The sequence below is a fragment of the Coregonus lavaretus genome (genome assembly GCF_964263955.1).
Source record: "Coregonus lavaretus genome assembly, chromosome: 18".
NCBI classification, from domain to species: Eukaryota; Metazoa; Chordata; class Actinopteri; order Salmoniformes; family Salmonidae; genus Coregonus; species Coregonus lavaretus.
Window position 1 is genome coordinate 38101450 of NC_140005.1, and position 23402 is coordinate 38124851.

Consider the following 23402-nt stretch of genomic DNA (forward strand, 5'->3'; position numbering starts at 1 on the left):
TTAAAAAGATGAGAGAGGCCTGTAATTTTCATAATAGGTACACGTCAACTATGACAGACAAAATGAGGAAAAAAATTCCAGAAAATCCCATTGTAGGATTTTTTATGAATTTATTTGTAAATTATGGTGGAAAATAAGTATTTGGTCACCTACAAACAAGCAAGATTTCTGGCTCTCTCAGACCTGTAACTTCTTCTTTAAGAGGCTCCTCTGTCCTCCACTCGTTACCTGTATTAATGGCACCTGTTTGAACTTGTTATCAGTATAAAAGACACCTGTCCACAACCTCAAACAGTCACACTCCAAACTCCACTATGGCCAAGACCAAAGAGCTGTCAAAGGACACCAGAAACAAAATTGTAGACCTGCACCAGGCTGGGAAGACTGCATCTGCAATAGGTAAGCAGCTTGGTTTGAAGAAATCAACTGTGGGAGCAATTATTAGGAAATGGAATACATACAAGACCACTGATAATCTCCCTCGATCTGGGGCTCCACGCAAGATCTCACCCCTTGGGGTCAAAATGATCACAAGAACGGTGAGCAAAAATCCCAGAACCACACGGGGGGACCTAGTGAATGACCTGCAGAGAGCTGGGACCAAAGTAACAAAGCCTACCATCAGTAACACACTACGCCGCCAGGGACTCAAATCCTGCAGTTCCAGACGTGTCACCCTGCTTAAGCCAGTACATGTCCAGGCCCGTCTGAAGTTTTCTAGAGTGCATTTGGATGATCCAGAAGAGGATTGGGAGAATGTCATATGGTCAGATGAAACCAAAATAGAACTTTTTGGTAAAAACTCAACTCGTCGTGTTTGGAGGACAAAGAATGCTGAGTTGCATCCAAAGAACACCATACCTACTGTGAAGCATGGGGGTGGAAACATCATGCTTTGGGGCTGTTTTTCTGCAAAGGGACCAGGACGACTGATCCGTGTAAAGGAAAGAATGAATGGGGCCATGTATCGTGAGATTTTGAGTGAAAACCTCCTTCCATCAGCAAGGGCATTGAAGATGAAACGTGGCTGGGTCTTTCAGCATGACAATGATCCCAAACACACCGCCCGGGCAACGAAGGAGTGGCTTCGTAAGAAGCATTTCAAGGTCCTGGAGTGGCCTAGCCAGTCTCCAGATCTCAACCCCATAGAAAATCTTTCGAGGGAGTTGAAAGTCTGTATTGCCCAGCGACAGCCCCAAAACATCACTGCTCTAGAGGAGATCTGCATGGAGGAATGGGCCAAAATACCAGCAACAGTGTGTGAAAACCTTGTGAAGACTTACAGAAAACGTTTGACCTGTGTCATTGCCAACAAAGGGTATATAACAAAGTATTGAGAAACTTTTTTTATTGACCAAATACTTATTTTCCACCATAATTTGCAAATAAATTCATGAAAAATTCTACAATGTGATTTTCTGGATTTTTTTTCTCATTTTGTCTGTCATAGTTGACGTGTACCTATGATGAAAATTACAGGCGTCTCTCATCTTTTTAAGTGGGAGAACTTGCACAATTAGTGGCTGACTAAATACTTTTTTTCCCCACTGTAACCATCCCGGAAGTTCGAATAGCAATGGTTAAGAATTTTAGCAGCCTGAGTACAAGAGTCGATATGTTGATAGAACTTCAGCAGCCTAGTCCTCAAATTTGCTTTGTTAAAATCCCCAGCTACAATAAATGCAGCCTCAGGATATGTGGTTTCCAGTTTGCATAAAGTCCAGTGAAGTTCTTTGAGGGCCGTCGTGGCATCGGCTTGAGGGGGGATATACACGGCCGTGACTATAACCAAAGAAAATTATCTTGGGAGATAATACGGTCTGCAATTGATTGTGAGGTATTCTAGGTCGGGTGAACAAAAGGACTTTCATGAGTCGTTAATCACGAAACACACACCTACGCCCGTTTCCCGGAGAGATATTTATTTATGTCTGTGCGATGAACTGAGAACCCATCTGGCTGGACCGATTTCGACAGAATATCCTGAGAGAGCCATGTTTCCGTGAAACATAGTATGTTACAGGCCCTGATGTCGCTCTGTAAAGAAATCGTTGCCCTGAGCTCGTCGACTTTGTTATCCAGAGACTGAATATTTATTTATTATTATTATTTTTTTTTTTTTGGTGGGATGGATCAGCTTAATATTGCAGATAGATTGTATCTTCTATCAATGTAATTGTCTGCATCACTTCCAATCCCCCATGTTTTTTTTATTTTTTATATATATATTCCCCTTTATTACTTTTCAACCCCACCATCCTTTCCCTACTTGGAGTAAATTAGTGAACAACAATGCCCAGGCCTCTACTTCCGGTCTATACTTACTATCTACACCTTAATTTTACAATAATTCTATATCTATATATATATATATATCTATTTATTTATTTTTTTGCTCCTGAACTTCTTCTACTCTCAACCTCTCCGATCATTTTCATGATGTCCATCCGGTTTGCTTCTAAATGCCATATCTTTCTAACTGTGCTCTTTCCCAAAAGCTCCCAACATACAACCTATATACTTATTATGGACACAGTATGCTTACATTATTAGCTATCTTTGTTATTATTTGTTGTTATTTGTTATTAGTCCCATCCTTCAACTCTATTCAATACCTCCCATCTATCTCTTAACACCATCCATATAGGATTTCTATTTGCCATATATATTTCAACCGTACTGTGATGTTTTACAAAAGTTCTGAACCTTTCTATTCTCATTGCTTCTACAGATTGTGAATTAAAAATAAACATTTTTGCTAAAAGTATTATTATATTATTGATTGATTGACTATGACTTTTCAGATCACCCAGTAATGCTATCTGCAAGGTTAGTTCCAGGTAAATATTGCAATCCTTTAGCCATTCCTGGACCTGTGTCCAAAAACAAGCTACAAATGGACAGAACCAAAACAAATGATCTAATGATTCTATCTCTTCACAGCAAAATCTGCAGAGCTGGGAAGATTGTATCCCCCATATAAATAACATTCTATTGGTAGCAAGAATTTTATATAATAATTTAAATTGAAAGATTCTAATTTTTGAATCCGGTGTCGTTTTGCGTGTCAGTTCATATATTAGCGAGTAATATACTTGGCTTAATGTAAAAAATAATACATAAAAAAACTAAATACCGCAAAGTTTCCAAAGAGCTAGTCGCGAGGCGATTAGGCCTGGCTCGCAGTCGGCGTTTCAACTCATCCCAAAGGTGTTCGATGGCGTTGAGGTCAGGGCTCTGTGCAAGCCAGTAAAGTTCTTCCACCCCGATCTCGACAAACCATTTCTGTATGGATCTCGCTTTGTGCACGGGGGCATTGTCATGCTAAAACAACAAAGGGTCTTCCCCAAACTGTTGCCACAAAGTTGGAAGCACAGAATCGTCTAGAATTTCATGGTATGCTGTAGCGTTAAGATGTACCTTTACTGGAACTAAGGGGCTTAGCCCGAACCATGAAAAACAGCCGTAGACCATTATTCCTCCTCCACCAAACTTTACAGTTGGCACTATGCATTCGGGCAGGTAGCGTTCTCCTGGCATCTGCCAAACCCAGATTCGTCCGTCGGACTGCCAGATGGTTAAGCGTGATTCATCACTCCAGAATCCAATGGCGGCGAGCTTTACACCACTCCAGCCGACGCTTGGCATTGCGCATGGTGATCTGAGGCTTGTGTGCGGCTGCTCGGCCATGGAAACCCATTTCATGAAGCTCCCGACGAACAGTTCCTGTGCTGACGTTACTTCCAGAGGCAGTTTGGAACTCAGTAATGAGTGTTGCAACCGAAGACGGACAATTTTTACACGCTACGCGCTTCAGCACTCAGCGGTCCCGTTCCGTGAGCTTGTCTAGCCTACCACTTCGCGGCTGAGCCGTTGTTGCTACTAGACATTTCCACTTCACAATAATAGCACTTACAGTTGACCGGGGCAGCTCTAGCAGGGCAGAAATTTGGCGAACTGTCTTGTTGGAACAGTTCAATCCTATGACAGTGGCACGTTGAAAGTCACTGAGCTCAGTAAGGCCGTTCTACTGCCAATGTTTGTCTACGGAGATTGCATGGCTGTGTGCTAGAATCCACTCATCTGAAGGGGTTGACCACATACTTTTGTATATATATAGTGTATAAACCCCCACACCCTCCCCATCCATCCTCTCTTTCTCTCTCCCCCTCTCCCTTCCTTTGAGGTAAATGGAGAGATGTCTGACTGGTGAGATTAGCGCACAGCCTTAGAATATATGTATGTATGCACGTGTGTGCACTTGTGTACGTCCGTGCATGCGTACGTGTTTGTGTGTAGAATGGGCGGCATGTAGCCTAGCGGTTAGGAGTGTTGGGCCAGTAACCGAAAGGTCGCTGGTTAGAATCCCCGAACCAACTAGGTAAAATCTGTCGATGTGCCCTTGAGCAAGGCACTCAACCCTAATTGCTCCTGAAATTTGCTCTGGATAAGAGCGTCTGCTAAATGAATAACATTTCAAATGTAGTAAGGTGTTAATATAGTGGTCATGGCCTAGCCTACAGCCCAAGCCCAGCTGGTGTTGGCATTAACCAGCAGTTAACTGTTAGGAGCAACATTACAGTCTCACGGTTAGTGGCTAGCTAGCAGCGCTACATTACAGTCTAGGCACGGGGAGGGAGGTGTCATGGAGTCATCTATCACAACCATCCTCTGGTGCCTCAATGCTTTGCAACACACACACACACACACACACACACACACAGGTGTCTCAACGCTCCACAACACGCTTCTGCAGCCGTGAAATATCAAGTGTGGCACCAGCATAATTGGACCGAGATTAATCAATTATTTAAATGGCACGTTACACGCTGGTGCCTGACCCCTGACTCTGAGAGGATAGAGGGAGGGAGGGAGGTAGAGAGACGATGGATGGATGGAGAGAGAGCGAGGGAGAGAGATGGGGAGAGAAAGAGGAAGAGAGAGTAGGAGAGGAGGCTCTGTCCTTGGTGAAAGTGGCTTGTCAGGAGGGTGCTACGTGAGGAACAATCTAAGCTAAGAGGAGAGCTGAGGAGGCTGCAGAGCAGGATTGTGCAGTGGTGGAGGAGAGAGGCCAGCAGGTTCACACACGCACGCCTCGAACAGGACCTGGATGACTGGTATGTGTGTGCTCGTCTAAAAGGGTGTGTGTGTGTGCGCATACTCACAGTGACGGGTCGTGGACCAGATCTTTGAGGTTTACTCCACTGCGGTCCTCAGCCAGGTTCCTGAAGCAGCTGTCACTCACTGTTGATAGAGAGAGGGAGGGAGGGAGAGAGAAAGAGAGAATGAGAAAGAGAGAGAGGGCAGAGGGAGAGGGAGGGAGATTAGGAACCATTAGTTCAGGCCTAGGTTAGTATTACAACAGTATCACAACACACAGTAACACACATCCAGCATCTTCAGGTCCAGACTAAGTGTGGACATGTCCACATGGATGTGACATCTCTATCAACACTCTTTACTCACGGGACCGAGAGAGAAAACGAGAGAAGAGAAGTGAGAGAATGAGGCATGGAGGAAGATTTGAAGATGAGAGAATGACAGGATGAGCTAAATATAGAGTGCAGACGTGAAGAGAAAAAGAGAGGAGAGCGAGACAGAGAGAGAGAGCGAAAGAATGAGAGGGACAGAGGGAGGAGAGAAAGAGAGAGAGAATGGCTGCAGGGGGTGGTGGTGGTGGCAGTGTGGTGGCACCATGGCTGTGTGGTCCGTATTAGGGAGCAAACTGACCTATAGCCTATTAAATACATGATAAAGCAGTGACATTTCAACCAGCAACACTGACTGGGCTCTACTGCTCTCTACTCTGCTCTGCTCCACGTCAGGGAGAGATAAATAGAGGGAGAGAGAGAGGAAGGGATAGAGTGAGAAAGAGAGAGAAAGAGGAAAGGAGAGGGAACGAGAGAGAGAGGGAGAGAGGGAGGGAGACAGAGAGAGAGATAGGGAAGGAGAGAGAAGGGGACAGAGAGAGTAGGGAATAAGCAAAGGAGAGAGAGTAGGGAAGGAGAGAGAGGGAGAGGCAGTGGGAGTGTTGTAACACTTGCTTCATAATTGCAGCATTCCCCTAACCCCCTTACTCCCATCTTATAGCCAAAACTCATGTCTTTGCTCTATCTCTCTGCGCTTTCCACTTCTATACCCCAACTACTCTCCCTCTTACTCTCTCCTTCCCCCCAACTCTCTCTCCTTCGCTCGTTCTTCCCCCTTTTACTCCCTCTCTCCCCTGCTAACCCTTGATCTATAAATAGGCTGATTCGCTGCAGGAGACAGCAGGCAGCAGGAGTGATCTCTACATAGAAGAGAGGAGAGAGAGAGAGATGAGAAAGAGACGGGGAAAGAGTGAAAGCGAGAGAGAGAATCTGACTGCAGTTGGAACAGGCATGAAAGGAATATTTTTCAAAATTCAAAATGTTGAATTCATTTGAATGTGGAATTTTGAGTGGAGGGTGTAGAGACGGAGTGATAGAATAGAGAGAACGGAGGGTGTAGAGAAAGGGATAGAATGGAGAGAGTGGAGGGTAGAGACGGAGGGATACCATGGAGGGAGAGTAGAGGGTGTAGAGACGAGTGCTGCTCTAGAGACAGTTCTTCCTTGTCGGGCAACTTGGTCAGGAAAAACTCTTGACCATCTCCTTCTCTCCCCTCTCTCTTTCCTCCACCCCTCTCCTCTCTCTGTCCTCTCTCTCGGAGCTCTAACTGAGGTCCATGTGGTCCAAAATATTTGTTTGCAGACGTGAGGGTAGATTAGCCAATTTAGAGTAGAGTAGGGTAGAATAGTCAGAGAAAGCCCAGACGTAGCAGAGTGAGAGGGTAAGGAGATTCCCTCTCCTCTCCTATCCCATATCTCTCTCTGGTGAGACACCCCTGTGCCACAGCCCCAGGCAACAGAGAGCGAGAGCGAGCGAGAGAGCGAGAGAGAGGGGGAGGACACGACTGTGCTGTAGTGACTAGGCTAGTAATGTTCGAGTGAGTGAGTAAGTGAGTGAGTGAGAGTGAGTGAGTAAACCAAGTGTACAAGGTCATAGGCCTATTCTAGGGATATTCAAACTGGGGTCTACAGAGGTAGTACTGCAGGGGGTCCATGAAAAAATATATCTTTTTTTTATTCTAGGTTTTTACTAATATCGCTAGTGACAACAGAATAACCACATTTTGAATTACATACCTACCCGGTTTGCCTGAGTAGGGGTCCCTGGGCAAGAAACGTTTGAATACCCCTGGCCTATTCTATTCCTTCAATAACCCTTTCTGTCGCTCACCTCAATTACTCTCTCTTACGATCTCGCCTTTCACACCAACAGTGGAAGGACACACACACACACACACACACACACTGACTACACACTACAGCCCACAACAGGAAGTGAGACAGAAAGAGGAAAGAGAGGAAAGAGAAGGATAAGAACAGAACAGGGCAAAATAGGGCAATGTGAGAAAAAGAAAGGAAGAGACAGGGAGCAAGAAAAAAGGAGAGAGAGAGAGATGGAAGTGTGTGTGCGTGGTCAGCTCCTCTTAGGGCTGACGTACGGATCAGAGACAGGAACACACTGATCCCCGGGCTCATGGTCAACAGCGGCAGACAGCCGTGCCGTGTGTGTGTGTATTGCACACACGTGGGAAGTGAGTGAAGCGGGCTAACGAGGGAATGAAAGAGAGGAGAGAGTGAAAAAGAGAGAGAAATTGAGGTATAGAGCGAGAGAGAAAGTGAGAAAGAGAGAGAGCGAGAGATGGTCCCTAATCTGAGCTCTATTTCAAAGCATCTCCCTGTACAACGGTAGCGTTTCCCAGATAACCATTTAACAAAGCAGAGGCAGAGAGAGGAGAATAAGCTATTTATACAGTGCATTCGGAAAGTAATCAGACCCCTTGATTTTTTCCACATTTTGTTACGTTACAGCCTTACTCTAAAATGGATTTCAAAAACAAATGTCCTCATCAATCTACACACAATGACCCATAATGACAAAGCAAAAACAGGTTTAGAAAATATTGCAAATTTATAAAAAATTAAAAACCAAAATATCACATTTACGTAAGTATTCAGACCCTTTACTCAGTACTTTGTTGAAGCACCTTTGGCAGCGATTACAGCCTCGAGTCTTCTTGGATATGACGCTACAAGCTTGGCACACCTGTATTTGGGGAGTTTCTCCCATCCCTCTCAAGTTCTGTCAGGTTGGATGCAGAGCGTTGCAGCACAGCTATTTTCAGGTCTCTCCAGAGATGTTCGATCGGGTTCAAGTCCGGCCTCTGGCTGGGCCACTCAAGGACATTCAGAGACTTGTCCCGAAGCCACTACTGCGTTGTTTTGACTGTGTACTTAGGGTCGTTGTCCTGTTGGAAGGTGAACCTTCACCCCAGTCTGAGGTCCTGAGCGCTCTGGAGCAGGTTTTCATCAAGGATCTCTCTGTACTTCACTCCGTTCATCTTTGCCTCGATCCCCACAGCATGATGCTGCCACCACCATGCTTCACCGTCGGGATGGTGCCATGTTTCCTCCAGACGTGACACTTGGCATTCAGGCCATAGAGTTCAATCATGGTTTCATCAGACCAGAGAATCTTGTTTCTCATGGTCTGAGAGTCCTTTAGGTGCCTTTTGGTAAACTTTAAGCAGGCTGTCATGTGCCTTTTACTGAGGAGTGGCTTCCGTCTGGCCACTCTACCATAAAGGCCTGAATGGTGGAGTGCTGCAGAGATGGTTGTCCTTCTGGAAGGTTCTCCCTTCCCGACAGAGGAACTCTAAAGCTCTGACAGAGTGACCATCAGGTTCTTGGTCACCTCCCTGACCAAGGCCCTTCTTCCCCAATTACTCAGTATGGCCGGGCGTCCAGCTCTAGGAAGAGTCTTGATGGTTCCAAACTTATTCCATTTAAGAATGATGGAGGCCACTGTGTTCTTGGGGACCAATGCTGCAATGCTGCAGAAAGTTTTTGGTACCCTTCCCCAGATTGGCGGCTCGACACAATCCTGTCTCGGAGCTCTCCTTCGACCTCATGGCTCTTGCAGCCCGTCTGGTGTTCAACCTTCCCAAGTTCTCTCACGTCACCCCGCTCCTCCGCACACTCCACTGGCTTCCAGTTGAAGCTCGCATCTGCTACAAGACCATGGTGCTTGCCTACGGAGCTGTGAGGGGAACGGCACCTCCGTACCTTCAGGCTCTGATCAGTCCCTACACCCACATACCTGGGATAGGATAAAGTAATCCTTCTACCCCCCCCCCCAAAAAAAAACATATTGTAAAGTGGTTATCCCACTGGCTATAAGGTGAATGCACCAATTTGTAAGTCGCTCTGGATAAGAGCGTCTGCTAAATGACGTAAATGTAAATGTTTTTGCTCTGACATGTACTGCCAACTGTGGGACCTTATATAGACAGGTATGTGCCTTTCCAAATCATGTCCAATCAATTGAAATTACCACAGTTGGACTCCAATCAAGTTGTAGAAACATCAAGGATGATCAATGGAAACAGGATGCACCTGAGCTCAATTTCGAGTCTCATAGCAAAGGGTCTGAATACTTATGTAAATAAGTAAGATATCCGTTTTTTATTTTTAATAAATTTGCTGTTTGTTTTCTGTTTTCGCTTTGTCATTATGGGGTATTGTGTGTAGATGGCTGAGGATTTTTATTTATTTAATCCATTTTAAAATAAGGCTGTAATGTAACAAAATGTGGAATAAGTCAAGGGGACTGAATACTTTCCGAAGGCACTGTAAGCTGTACAGGGCTCTGTAGCATCAAACAGATGCTAGACATTCAGATATCCAAAGAATGTTTGTTAATTTGTCAAATTCTAAAATACAGGGGAGTGTACACTATTTAATGCTAACTCAAGAAAACAGTATTCAACAAGAATGTTATATGGTAAAAAAAAATTGTATGAACAGTGTAGTACAGTTCAGTGTGTCCGAGTGTGTCTCAGGTGTAGAGGCACACAAGTGCAGAGAACTGTAGCTACAGATTGTTACACCAGATTATGTAACTTACCCAAATTTTTGCAGACATCTTGTCTATTTCAAGTCTTCTCTCATTGATCGAGACAGGTGGGTGTCCACCCCAACATGCTGCATGTCATGATGACAGAGCCCTGTCTCGATCAATGAGTGAGAAGACTCGAAATAGATACGATTGCGGCCCACATATTGTTGTATTACTTTATGGAGCAAAAAAAAGTAACAGATCATTTTATAAATTCAACCTGACCCCCTGCAAATGGACACAGACATTTTATGAGACTCTTGTTTCCCCGAATTGAGGATAACGACAGCATCGCTAAGGTTGGTCGAAAATTCTCTGTGCTACACCAAACAGTACCTATCCTGTAACTCCCAGTAATGGATACCAAAAATCTTTGGTTAAATCACATTACATGGTGTAACAATCTGTAGCTAAGAGAACTGGTGATCAGCAGATTATGGTATAGGTGGTCATAAGGAAATTGCCATCCAAAGAAACATACAGTAAGTTCAGGGAATACTAAAGTTGTGGGAGGAGTGTTGACATGATCAAACTGCCATTCAGCTCCTCATGAGTCATCTGCTTGAAATCCAGCATAATATCTAATCCCTCGAGATGGATATGGTTCACAGGACAATTCTGCTATAATGACACATGCAGGCAAAGGTATTCTGTTTCTGTATCTCGAATCCACTCCAAGAAGAAGCCTAGGCACCAAACGGTATTGTCTGTAAGACAAAAAACAAAACATTATACTCTATTGTACAGTTTGAACAACAGTTGAACCGTGCCAGCATAACATCACCATAAGGGTAGACTAATTGAACATGCATACATGTGCACAGGCACAGATGTTACATTTACAACCATATCTAGCCTTTGCACAGTGACCAGACCGTACAAATGAGCCTAGGTAAGTAGGCTGACAGTATCTACCTACAGCCATGTCTATCAGGCATGCTTAGGCAAATATGTTTATAGTAAAACCAGCTTCAGTTTTAGAGAGTTACAACAGTAAATAGTTGTATTATTGTTTCTCCTCACTGTTTTCTAGTACATTTTGCTAGCTAACTTGCTAGATATGCAATACTTGTTATTTACAGTTGAAGTCGGAAGTTTACATAAACGAGTTTCAATGACTCCAACCTAAGTGTATCAACCACTCCACAAATATCTTGTTAACAAACTATAGTTTTGGCAAGTCGGTTAGGACATCTACTTTGTGCATGACACAAGTAATTTTTCCAACAATTGTTTACAGACAGATTATTTCACTTATAATTCACTGTATCACAATTTCAGTGGGTCAGACGTTTACATACACTAAGTTGACTGTGCCTTTAAACAGCTTGGAAAATACCAGAAAATTATGTCATGGCTTTAGAAGCTTCTGATAGGCTAATTGACATAATTTGAGTCAATTGGAGGTGTACCTGTGGATGTATTTCAAGGCCTACCTTCAAACTCAGTGCCTCTTTGCTTGACATCATGGGAAAATCTAAAGAAATCAGCCAAGACTTCAGAAAAATGTCCAAACGCCTGAAGGTACCACGTTCATCTGTACAAACAATAGTATGCAAGTATAAACACCATGGGACCACGCAGCCTTCATACCGCTCAGGAAGGAGACGCGTTCTGTCTCCTAGAGATGAACGTACTTTGGTGCGAAAAGTGCCAATCAATCCCAGAACAACAGCAAAGGACCTTGTGAAGATGCTGGAGGAAACAGGTACAAAGGTATCTATATCCACAGTAAAACGAGTCCTATAACGACATAACCTGAAAGGCCGCTCAGCAAGGAAGAAGCCACTGCTCCAAAACCGCCATAAAAAAGCCAGACTACGGTTTGCAACTGCACATGGGGACAAAGATCATACTTTTTGGAGAAAGATCCTCTGGTCTGATGAAACAAAAATAGAACTGTTTGGCCATAATGACCATCGTTATGTTTGGAGGAAAAAGGGGGTAGCTTGCAAGCCAAAGAACACCATCTCAACCATGAGGCACGGGGGTGGCAGCATCATGCTGTGGGGGTGCTTTGCTGCAGGAGGGACTGGTGCACTTCACAAAATAGATGGCATCATGAGGAAGGAAAATTATGTGGATATATTGAAGCAACATCTCAAGACATCAGTCAGGAAGTTAAAGCTTGGTCGCAAATGGGTCTTCCAAATGGACAATGACCCCAAGCATATTTCCAAAGTTGTGCCAAAATGGCTTAAGGACAACAAAGTCAAGGTATTGGAGTGGCCATCACAAAGCCCTGACCTCAATCCTATAGAAAATGTGTGGGCAGAACTGAAAAGGCGTGTGCGAGCAAGGAGGCCTACAAACCTGACTCAGTAACACCAGCTCTGTCAGGAGGAATGGGCCAAAATTCACCCAACTTATTGTGGGAAGCTTGTGGAAGGCTACCCGAAACGTTTGACCCAAGTTAAACAATTTAAAAGCAATGCTACCAAATACTAATTGAGTGTATGTAAACTTCTGACCCACTGGGAATGTGATGAAAGAAAGAAAAGCTGAAATAAATCATTCTCTCTACTATTATTCTGACATTTCATATTCTTAAAATAAAGTGGTGATCCTAACTGATCTAAAACAGGGAATTTTTATTAGGATTAAATGTCAAGAATTGTGAAAAACTGAGTTTAAATGTATTTGGCTAAAGTGTAAGTAAACATCCGACTTCAACTGTAGATAAAGAGAGATTGTGTGTGTATACTATCAAGCCAGTGAAGGTGGCTAGGTGAGGTGAGGAGGCAGAGGCTCGCTCTAGGAATGACCAGCACGTCTATCTGAGCCAAGCTCCATCAGGATAGACAGATTAATAAAACATCACACAGCACAGCCCTACAGAGCCCTACTGTTACTGCCAGCTAGGAACTTAGTCAGCAAAACACACCGCACAGTCCATCCCTCAACACACAAAACACGCTGACACTCACACTTATACAGTATACTCTCCCTACAGACATGCACAGAAACACATACACACAATTAATGTGGCCTACTTGCATCTCAGCATAATTACACCCCCTAACACTAACCAATTATATAGTTATACCTGCACACTCTCTATAGACATGCACAGAAACACAGACACACGCACATGCACACCCATTGGCCTACATTCTACACAACTGATGACAGAGAGAGGGAGAGAAACAGAGAGAGAGAGAAAGAGAGAGAGAGAGGAGCAAAAGAGAGATTAACCTGGAGTTTCTCCATTTGAATTAGTTAGAAATAATTAAAAAGTTTGCAGCGCAGAGTCCTGAGGCACCCTATGGGCCCTGGTCAAAAGTAGTGCATGACATAGGGAATAGGGTGCTATTTGGGATGTAGCAGAGAGTCCTGGAGTCTAGCAGTAGCAGCTCCATGTAAAGGGCATCTTCTCCTTTATTGATGTTTTATTAAGCGACTTATAAATATTCAATAGAAGCTTCTTACTAATGAAACAGTTCAATGCAGTATTTCAGAGAGAAAAGGGAGGTTTTACAGGAAAAGAAAATTGGAGATTCAAAAATGCTTTTCCTCAAACTTCTGTGATCATCCATCCTTGACTGATTCCTCCTCTCCATCCCCCCTTTCTGCCCCATTCCCCTCATCTTCTTATCATCCCTTCTTTTCCACATCAACCTACTCTGAATATACAGTGCATTAGGAAAGTATTCAGACCCCTTGACTTTTTCCACATTTTGTTACGTTACAGCCTTATTCTACAATGGATTAAATAGTTTTTTCCCAGATCATCAATCTACATACAATACCCCATAATGACAAAGCAAAAACAGTTTAGATTTTTTTGCAAATGTATTAAAAATAAAAAACGAAAATATCACATTTACAGACCCTTTACTCAGTACCTTGTTGAAGCACCTTTGGCAGTGAATACAGCCTCAAGTCTTCCTGGGTATGACGCTACACCTGTATTTGGGGAGTTTCTCCAATTCTTCTCTGCAGATCCTCTCAAGCTCTGTCAGGTTGGATGGGGAGCATCGCTGCACAGCTATTTGCAGGTCTCTCCAGAAATGTTTGATTGGGTTCATGTCCGGGCTCTGGCTGGGCCACTCAAGGACATTCAGAGACTTGTCCCGAAGCCACTCCTGCATTGTCTTGGCTATGTGCTTAGGGTCATTGTACTGTTGGAAGGTGAACCTACGCCCCAGTCTGAGGTCCTGAGCGCTCTGCAGCAGGTTTTCATCAAGGATCTCTCTGTACATTGCTCCGTTCATCTTTGCCTCGATCCTGACTAGTTTCCCAGTCCCTGCCGCTGAAAAACATCCACACAGCATGATGCTGCCACCACCATGCTTCACCGTAGGGATGGTGCCAGGTTTCCTCCAGACGTGATGCTTGGCATTCAGACCAAAGAGTTCAATCTTGGTTTCATCAGACCAGAGAATCTTGTTTCTCATGGTCTGAGAGTCCTTTAGGTGCCTTTTGGCTAACTCCAAACAGGCTGTCATGTGCCTTTTACTGAGGAGTGGCTTCCGTCTGGCCACTCTACCATAAAGGCCTGATTGGTGGAGTGCTGCAGAGATGGTTGTCCTTCTGAGAGGTTCTCCCATCTCCACAGAGGAACTCTAGAGCTCCGTCAGAGTTACCATCAGGTTCTTGGTCACCTCCCTGACCAAGGCCCTTCCCCGATTGCTAAATTTGACCAGGCGTCCAGCTCTAGGAAGAGTCTTGGTGGTCCCAAACTTCTTCCATTTAAGATTGATGGAGGCCACTGTGTTCTTGGGGACCTTCAATGCTGCAAACATTTTTTGGTACCCTTCCCCAGATCTGTGACTCGACACAATCCTGTCTCGGAGCACTATGGACAGTTCCTTCGACCTCATGGCTTGGTTTTTGCTCTGACATGCACTGTCAACTGTGGGACCTTATATAGACAGGTGTGTGCCTTTCCAAATCATGTCCAATCAATTGAATTTACCACAGGTGGACTCCAATCAAGTGGTAGAAACATCTCAAGGATGATCAATGGAAACAGGATGCACCTGAGCACAATTTCAAGTCTCATAGCAAAGGATCTGATTACTTATGTAAATAAGGTATCTGTTTTTTATTTTAAATACATTTGCAAAAATGTCTAAAAACCTGTTTTCGCTTTGTCATTATGGGGTAGTGTGTAGATTGATGAGGCTTTTTATATATTTAATCCATTTTAGAATAAGGCTATAACGTAACAAAATGTGGAAAAAGTAAGGGGTCTGAATACTTTCCGAATGCACTGTAAATAGAGAGAAACGGGTAAGCGAATTTCCATGTAAAAAACCTCATGAGTACTAACGTGAAGTTCATAGGAGCACATAATCCTCCCTTGTATTTCAAATGAAAGCTAACTGTCTATATTTTGAAGAAACTAAGGCATATATACATTTTTCAACCATTTTCCATCCTAAAAATGTGGAATAAGCAAAGGATTTGATTTCTGGTCAAACATATACACTGAACAAAAATATAAAAACGCAACATGCAACAATTTCAACGATTTTACTGACTTACCGTTCAATTCAAATAAATAAATTAGGCCCTTAATCTATAGATTTCAAATGACTGGTCAGGGGCGTAGCCATGGGTGTGCCTGGGAAGGCATAGTCCTTCCCACTGGGGAGCCAGGCTCAGCCAATCAGAATGAGTTTTTCCCCACAAAAGGTTTGTATTACAGACAGAAATACTCCTCAGTTTCATTAGCTGTCCAGGTGGTTGGTCTCAGACAATCCCGCAGGTGAAGAAGCCGGATGTAGAGGTCCTAGGCTGGCGTTGTTACACGTGGTCTGCGGTTGTGTGGCCGGTTGGACGTACTGCCAAATTCTCTAAAACGATGTTGGAGGCGGCTTATGGTAGAGAAATGAACATGCAATTCTCTGGCAACAGCTCTGGTGAACATTCCTGCCGTCAGCATGCCAATTGCACGCTCCCTCAAAACTTGAGACATCTGTGGCATTGTGTTATGTGACAAAACTGCACATTTTAAAGTGGCCTTTTATTGTCCCCAGTACAAGGTGCACCTGTTTAATGATCATGCTGTTTAATCAGCTTCTTGATATGCCACACCTGTCATGTGGATGGATTATCTTGGCAAAGGAGAAATGCTCACTAACAGGAATGTAAACAAAATTGTGCACAAAATTTGAGAGAAATACGTTTTCTGCGTATGGAACATTTCTGGGATCTTTTATTTCAGCTCATGAAACCAACACTTTACATTTTGCGTTTATATTTTTGTTCAGTATAGAAAGGAGGTCTTAGAAAACATCTACCAGAAAAAGTATTAAAAAGGTAATAGAAATACAGCAGGCAGGTAGCCTAGCGGTGAAGAGCGTTAGGCCAGTACCCGAAAGATCGCTGGTTGAATCCCCGAGCTGACCATGTAAGAATGAAAAAGGTCCCGTGTGGCTCAGTTGGTAGAGCATGGCACTTGCAACACCATGGATGTGAGTTCGATTCCCACGGGGGACCAGTACAAAAAGAGAATGAACATTTATGAACTCACTACTGAAGTCGCTCTGGATAAGAGCGTCTGCTAAATTACTTAAATGCAAAACACAATCATGTTGAAGTAAAGACCCCTGCCAGCTAATATCAACATTCTGTTACCAAATCATAACTGTCACTTGCACACACCGACACACAACTATTTTGTGCTACAGCTCCAACAGAGAGAAATAGGCTACTTAAGAAGATTTGGCTCCAAAATATATTTTGTCATGATTCCTGTCGTCCCTCCCGTAGCATGCAAGCTTGCACTATCGGTCCTTTTTAGAAGTACTTTTAGCAGTTGGTCAATAGGGGGCGATAACATCGTATATCACTATGTTTAATGGGTCCTTAATCACAATAGGACAAAGGTTGACATCGCCCAACTCTAGTGTGCTGTCCAAACTTGTGAAACAGACGTCTATGACGTCCCTCTCTTTCCATTTACTTTAACCAGCCCTCTCACCCACTGAGCACCGACCGACACCGTAAGTCCATGGACGTTGAAAAGTAGTGGACGTTTGGTCAGTCCAAATCTGAACAAATCATAGACGTCTGTTTCACAAGTTTGGACAGCACAGCACATTAGAGCTTTGCAGCTCCTTCAGGGTTATCTTTGGTCTCTTTGTTGCCTCTCTGATTAATGTCCTCCTTGCCTGGACTGTGAGTTTTGGTGGGCGGCCCTCTCTTCACAGGTTTGTTGTGGTGCCATATTCTTTCAATTTTTTTTATAATGGATTTAAATGGTGCTCTGTGGGATGTTCAAAGTTTCTGATATTTTTTTATAACCCAACCCTGATCTGTACTTCTCCACAACTTTGTCCCTGACCTGTTTGGAGAGCTCCTTGGTCTTCATGGTGCCGCTTGCGTGGTGGTGCCCCTTGCTTAGTGGTGTTGCAGACTCTTGGGCCTTTCAGAACAGGTGTATATATTCTGAGATCATGTGACAGATCATGTGACACTTAGATTACACACAGGTGGACTTTATTTAACTAATTATGTGACTTCTGAAGGTAATTGGTTGCACCAGATCTTATTTAGAGGCTTCATAGCAAAGGGGGTGAATACATATGCACGCACCACTTTTCCGTTATACATTTTTTTGAATTTTGTGAAACAAGTAAATGTGTTTTTGTAAAAATGTCTGTGGAAATTGTTAAAAGTAGTCATTGTGCATACAGTTGTATAGTTTGTTTAACTTTCCAATCAACGCATTTTGTTTGGCAAACATTTAAATTGAAAAAATCTGAGTCAGCGTCATTCTGTTACCGTGGAACCGCCCTGAAAGAATAAAGGAGGAAAAAAGAAAGGGAAAATGGAAAGCAGGGGAACTTGTATGGAGGGATGGAGTGAGTGAGGGAGGGGGAGGAGAGAACAACAAAGGATGTAAAGAAGAAAGGATGGATGGAGAAGAGATGAATGATGAGGAGGGCCAAACCATACATCTTAGATTGACAGGTCTGTCTGGAGCGAGGGAGGAGAAGTGGAGGACAAAAAAAGACCATGATTTGGGGGGTTTTCATTAAATATAATCCATAGAATGGTCCTTTAGAGGAAGGATTGTTGATATATATTTTGACATTTGTATCTAAAAGCATAATTGAGAAATAATTTGTTTGTTTATTTATGACATTTTGGCCTTACCCAGGCCTCTTTAAGACTCCATAATGTTTCATCTGTAGGTGCTACATAGAAAGAATGTGTGTCATATAAAGCTTTACTGCTTGCTCTGTAATATGAGTAGTATTTCGATTTTAATAAACAAATTCTTACATTAATTTATGAATATAGAAAATATACCATTTTTGATTTGGCAATTTTTTCTATATAATTTGTGAACATAATATAGACTACTCTATGGTCATATCAAAGTTCCAGAGTGGGATCTCTGCTAGTTTTAAAGTTTTGGCCCATTTCATACAGAGAAATTGGCATAGTAGGCAATGTAACCAATCACTGCCCTCCTTTTACTTGTATCGTTGCACATCCTGTAAATTACCAGCAGAGGGCGACAATTTTGAATCCATTTTCACATTCACTGTGTTGGTAATGCTTACAAATTGGATCCTAACCCTAAAAGTATTAGAGATCCTACTCTGGAACTTTGATATGCCCGTAGAGTATGTTATGTTCAACAATGTGCCTATTTTTAAAAATATATTTTATATATCCATGTTTATATTTGTCAATTTTCATAAATTAATGTTTGAAAATTGTTACTGAAATCAAAATACTGCCTCCCGAGTGGCAGAGCGGTCTAAGGCACTGCATCGCAGTGCCTGAGGCATCACTACAGACCTGGGTCCGTGACCGGGAGACCCATGAGGCGGCGCACAATTGGCCCAGCGTCGTCCGGGTTAGGGGAAGGTTTGGCCGACCGGGATTTCCTTGTCCCATCGCGCTCTAGCGACTCCTTGTGGTGGGCCAGGCGCCTGTAAGCTGACCTCGGTCGCCAGCTGGACAGTGTTTCCTCCGACACATTGGTGCGGCTGGCTTCCGGGTTAAGCGAGCAGTGTGTCAAGAAGCAGTGCGGCTTGGCAGAGTCGTGTTTCGGAGGACGCATGGCTCTCGACCTTCGCCTCTCCCGAGTCCGTAGGGGAGTTGCAGCGATGGGACAAGACTGTAACTACCAATTGGATATCACAAAAAAAAGATTATATACATAAAAAGGGGTAAAAATACAAATCAAAATACTACTCACATTACAGAGCAAGCAGTAAATCTTCATATGACACAAATGTTTGCTTTGTAGCACTTACAGAGGAAACATAACGGAGTCTTAAAGGAGGCCTGGGTAAGGCCAAAATCATATAAAAATAAAAACATCAGTCATAAATATACCAACTCTGATTAATTATTTCTCAGTTATGCTTTAAGATACAAATGTCAAAAATATGTTAATAATCCTTCCTCTAAAGGACCATTCATTCTTTGGATGAAATTGTGTGAAAATCCCCAAAATCATGGTCTTTTTTTGTCCTGGTTTCATGAGGCATCACCCAAAGGAGAGGAGGAGTGAGCAGGATGAGAATGAGGGGAGGAGAAGTAGAGGAGAGGAGGGAAGACGAGGGAGTGGAGGAGTGAGCAGGATGAGAATGAGGGGAGGAGAAGTAGAGGAGAGGAGGGAAGACGAAGGAGTGGAGGAGTGAGCAGGATGAGAATGAGGGGAGCGACAGAGAAATTTAGATTTACAGAGGGGAGTGACGCAAGTCCTTCCACTGGCTGCCTGCTCCTGTGAATGAAAGTACACACACACACGCACATGCACACACACACACACGCACACACACACTTTGATTCCCTTTTGGAGCACACACAGTAATTACCCAAAAGCCTTCACACTGATGACCTCCGTCGTTGGCTGGGCCTACTGGACTTCACACACACAAACATCATTATTATTATTACTACTACACACACAGTTACTGTGGACACGAGGGGAGGCATGTCATTATCATAACCGTCCTACACCACGTCAACACCATGGCACTACTGTGATAAACAGTTTCAGTAAACACTGCACATGATGACATGGCTTGGGCCTACTTCCCTAATGTACTGCATCACTATGTCTGGGATATGGCGCACTGTGGGACAGTTTCCTGGACCCAGATTCTCCTTTGAAAGTTATTTTAAGTCCAGGAATAGGATGGAACACAATGTCACTGACGTATGTAACCGTATTGTGCCTACTAGGGGAAGCATACATGTGTCAGTGCTGTTACCCTGCTGTGGTTGTGGATGGATACACGGTCATTGCCGTAACCCTGTTCTTAACAGGCCGACATCCACACTGTCACTGCTGCTTACCGTCTCTCAGTAAACAGGATGTCATTCCCATTGCATGTAATTCCTGCAACTCAGCTGCCGCACTAAACAGGCTGTCATTCCCATGAGCCTGCCACACTAAACAGGCTGATGACATCTTGTCATTCCCGTAACTGCTGCACTAAAGACTAAACAGACTAAGAGATGCCACTGTCACATCACATACATAAATGGGCTGCCTACCCTGCAGATAGCAAAAGTCCAAGGGATAGGCTGCATACAGTAGTTACATTCCCGTAAATGCAGCACTAAACAGGCTGATAGCATGTAATTCCTGTAACTCTGCCGTACTAAACAAACTAAAAGACATGTCACTATCAAATACTATATGCCTTGCAGATTGCAAAAAACCTGTCTCTGGCTCTTTCTGTGTCTTAGTAAAAAGGCTGATGATGACATGTCATTTCTGTAACTCTGCCTCACTAAACAGGTTGAAAGACATGTCAATGTCATACCTCCTATATACTGTAGGTGCTGACCTGCAGATGGCAAAATGCCAAAGGACACATACTCTAATGTAATCTCTACTCAACATAATCTGATGAACTCATCTTTAGAAGGGGCTGAATATATGGTTGCGGCACAAATGGCACCCTCTTCCCTATATAGTGCACTACATAGGGAATAGAGTCCCATTTGGGACGCAGCCTATGTATATCAGTCTGTTACTATATTAATGTAATGTGTCACTACTGCTTGCATGAGTGAATGATTGTGAATAAAAGTGTGACAGTATGAGTTCTCTCTGTGTACATTTGAGTGAGTGCAGTTGTGTGAATTGAACTGTGTGTGTGTGTGTGTGTGTGTGTGTGTGTGTGTGTGTATGTGTGTGTCACTGTTTGTGGGGTTGTGTGTTGAATGCACGTGTGTGTGTGTTTGTGTGTGCGCAGTTGTACGCAGAGTTGTGTGTGTGTGTGTGTGTTAGGGCTGGGTGGTATACTGTATTTGACTATATACCGGTATTGATGAACAGACCGGTTTGGGTTTTTAATTTACCTTCTATAACGACGGTATTTCAATGTTTGGTTTGGTAGCCCTTTCCTGCAGTCAATTGATGTAGTGGCCTCATGGCGCATGTTATCAATATTCTTCATAATTTCATTATTAATCAACTTTTACGCAGAAAATACGGTGTTTCTATGTCAAACAGTTTTGTTATATTTCAGTATTCTGTAATGTATATAAAGTGTAATATTGGGATGCAAACTCAAAATGTAATACATTTCAACTCTTCTTTTTTTAAGCTCATAACCATGTGTGTGAGGTGTATACTTTTCTTTTTCAAAGTAGACTTGTGTAAGACTACCAAGAAACACTGTGTGACCCTGATTTAGCCCACTGCAGTAAAAGGTTAAATGTAATACGTGCGTGTAATGTCCGTTTTTATAGTTTACTCCGTTTGCTATTTGAGTCTTCTCTCTCCCTCTCCTCCTGCATGCCGCTTCCCCATGCGCTTTGCACACCAAGCCCTGCCCCCTGTCACTTGAGCACTTGCTGTCAGTGTGGCCAATTTAGCAACTTTGTCGCTATATTTAGCAAGTTTTCAGACCCCTCCAGTGCCTTTTATTGGTAAAAGAAGCTAGCGACAAATTCAGTTCCTTTTCAGGCTACTTTTGGGGAGTTTTGCCACCAAGAGTTTCTATGGTTTTCATTGCATTTAGCGACTTTTCCCAATCAATTCTGCTGCAAACGAGAGTTGGAGAAGCTGTCTGCAACAGAAGTCACAGCAATGGGGCACACACAGTCAGAGAAACACAAGGGGAGGGGGTGCGCGGGGGGAGAGGGGGCAGAAATGCTATGTCGGGGACCGCAGCTGTGCCACAGCAAGGCAAATTGGTGCTGTGATGTCATCGCGGCAACGGAAAACATCATCTAGCCACAAATCAAGGAGCCAATAGCGATTCTCACTGAAATGTTTCTGGCAACACTGCTTGCGGTGCCGTTCACTCTGTCTGCATGTTCAGATGCAACAAGATGTTGGTGACAACGACGCTGATTTCCACTTTGCTTCTCAATATAAATCAACACGCATTCTATAATTACACTTTTAGTTTGTGTATATTTCTGTCTGCAAACAGCTACTTTGTATTTTCTTAGCAAGTTGTGGCTAAAATAAATGGTGTTTTTCGCTAATGCTAATCGCTAGTTATCTGGCTAGTTAGCTAGCTAAATGTACAAAGAGTCAGAGCAAACGTACTGCCTGATGCCAGGCCTGGTGTAGGCCTAGATCAGTATGTTGTTTGTGCAACGGTCTCTCCTAAATCAGAGAGGAATAGGCGAAGCATGAATATGTTAGCTAGCACTAACAAAACATGTAATGTAACATCTAATTAGGGTCCCTTGGGAAACACTGACCAACACTGACTCCTACCCTGGCTTTTCATTCGTTGTCATGTCAAACAACAATGTATTCAAAATGTTGCCCATATTCCAACTATAGAATTTGAATAATCATTCTATTTCCATGATTCCAACAGTTCACCAATTAATTAGGCCTAGAATTATTGCTCATATCATGCAGCACTACGTGGCACAGTGTGGAAATTATAACACGAGTGCAGGAAATGCAGAAATTGATAAAATGCTGTAAATTATTTTGGGTTGAAGTTGGATTAAACAGTATAAAACAATCAGAATGGAGAAAGCCCCATTGAAATTTAGGCTATGTGTTGCCACCCAAAAAAAAAAAAAGCATATTTATAACTTTTTTTTCAAAAACATACAAATACTGTCAAATACCGTACATTTAAATTTTTTTTTTTTTTTACAATATTGCGATATGATATGTTGCTCATATTGGCCAACCCTAGTGTGGTTGTGTGTGTGTGTCTTTATTTAGAACGGTAGGCAGTGTATGATTGGATTACAGTACAGCTCCCCTGATGAGGGAGGCTACAGCTGTGTTGCTGCAGCTGGAATCAGGAGCGTCTGACAAATACACACAGCTCGTTATTCTGCCTGGCCCTGCACAACACTACACAGAACACACAACACGCAGAACATAACACACACACACACACAGACACAAACATATGATGAAGATAGAAGCAAGAGAAACAGGCAGTAGCTACCGCTCTCCAAGGATGGTGTTCTGTGTGTTCAGCGCAGGAGAGGTCAGAGTTAACA

At 43.3% G+C, this 23402-nt stretch overlaps 1 protein-coding gene across 5 annotated transcripts in view; it reads right to left on the bottom strand.

Annotated features, from left to right (window-relative positions):
* The window catches only part of LOC311145853 (gephyrin-like), a 114386-nt gene that overhangs the window by 64235 nt on the left and 26749 nt on the right, over nt 1-23402 (bottom strand). For all 5 annotated transcript variants that reach the window (XM_084182190.1, XM_084182192.1, XM_084182193.1 and 2 more), the window contains exon 2: nt 5166-5244. In XM_084182190.1, coding sequence (XP_084038316.1) covers nt 5166-5244 — 79 coding nt within the window. The remainder of the gene's footprint in view (nt 1-5165; nt 5245-23402) is intronic.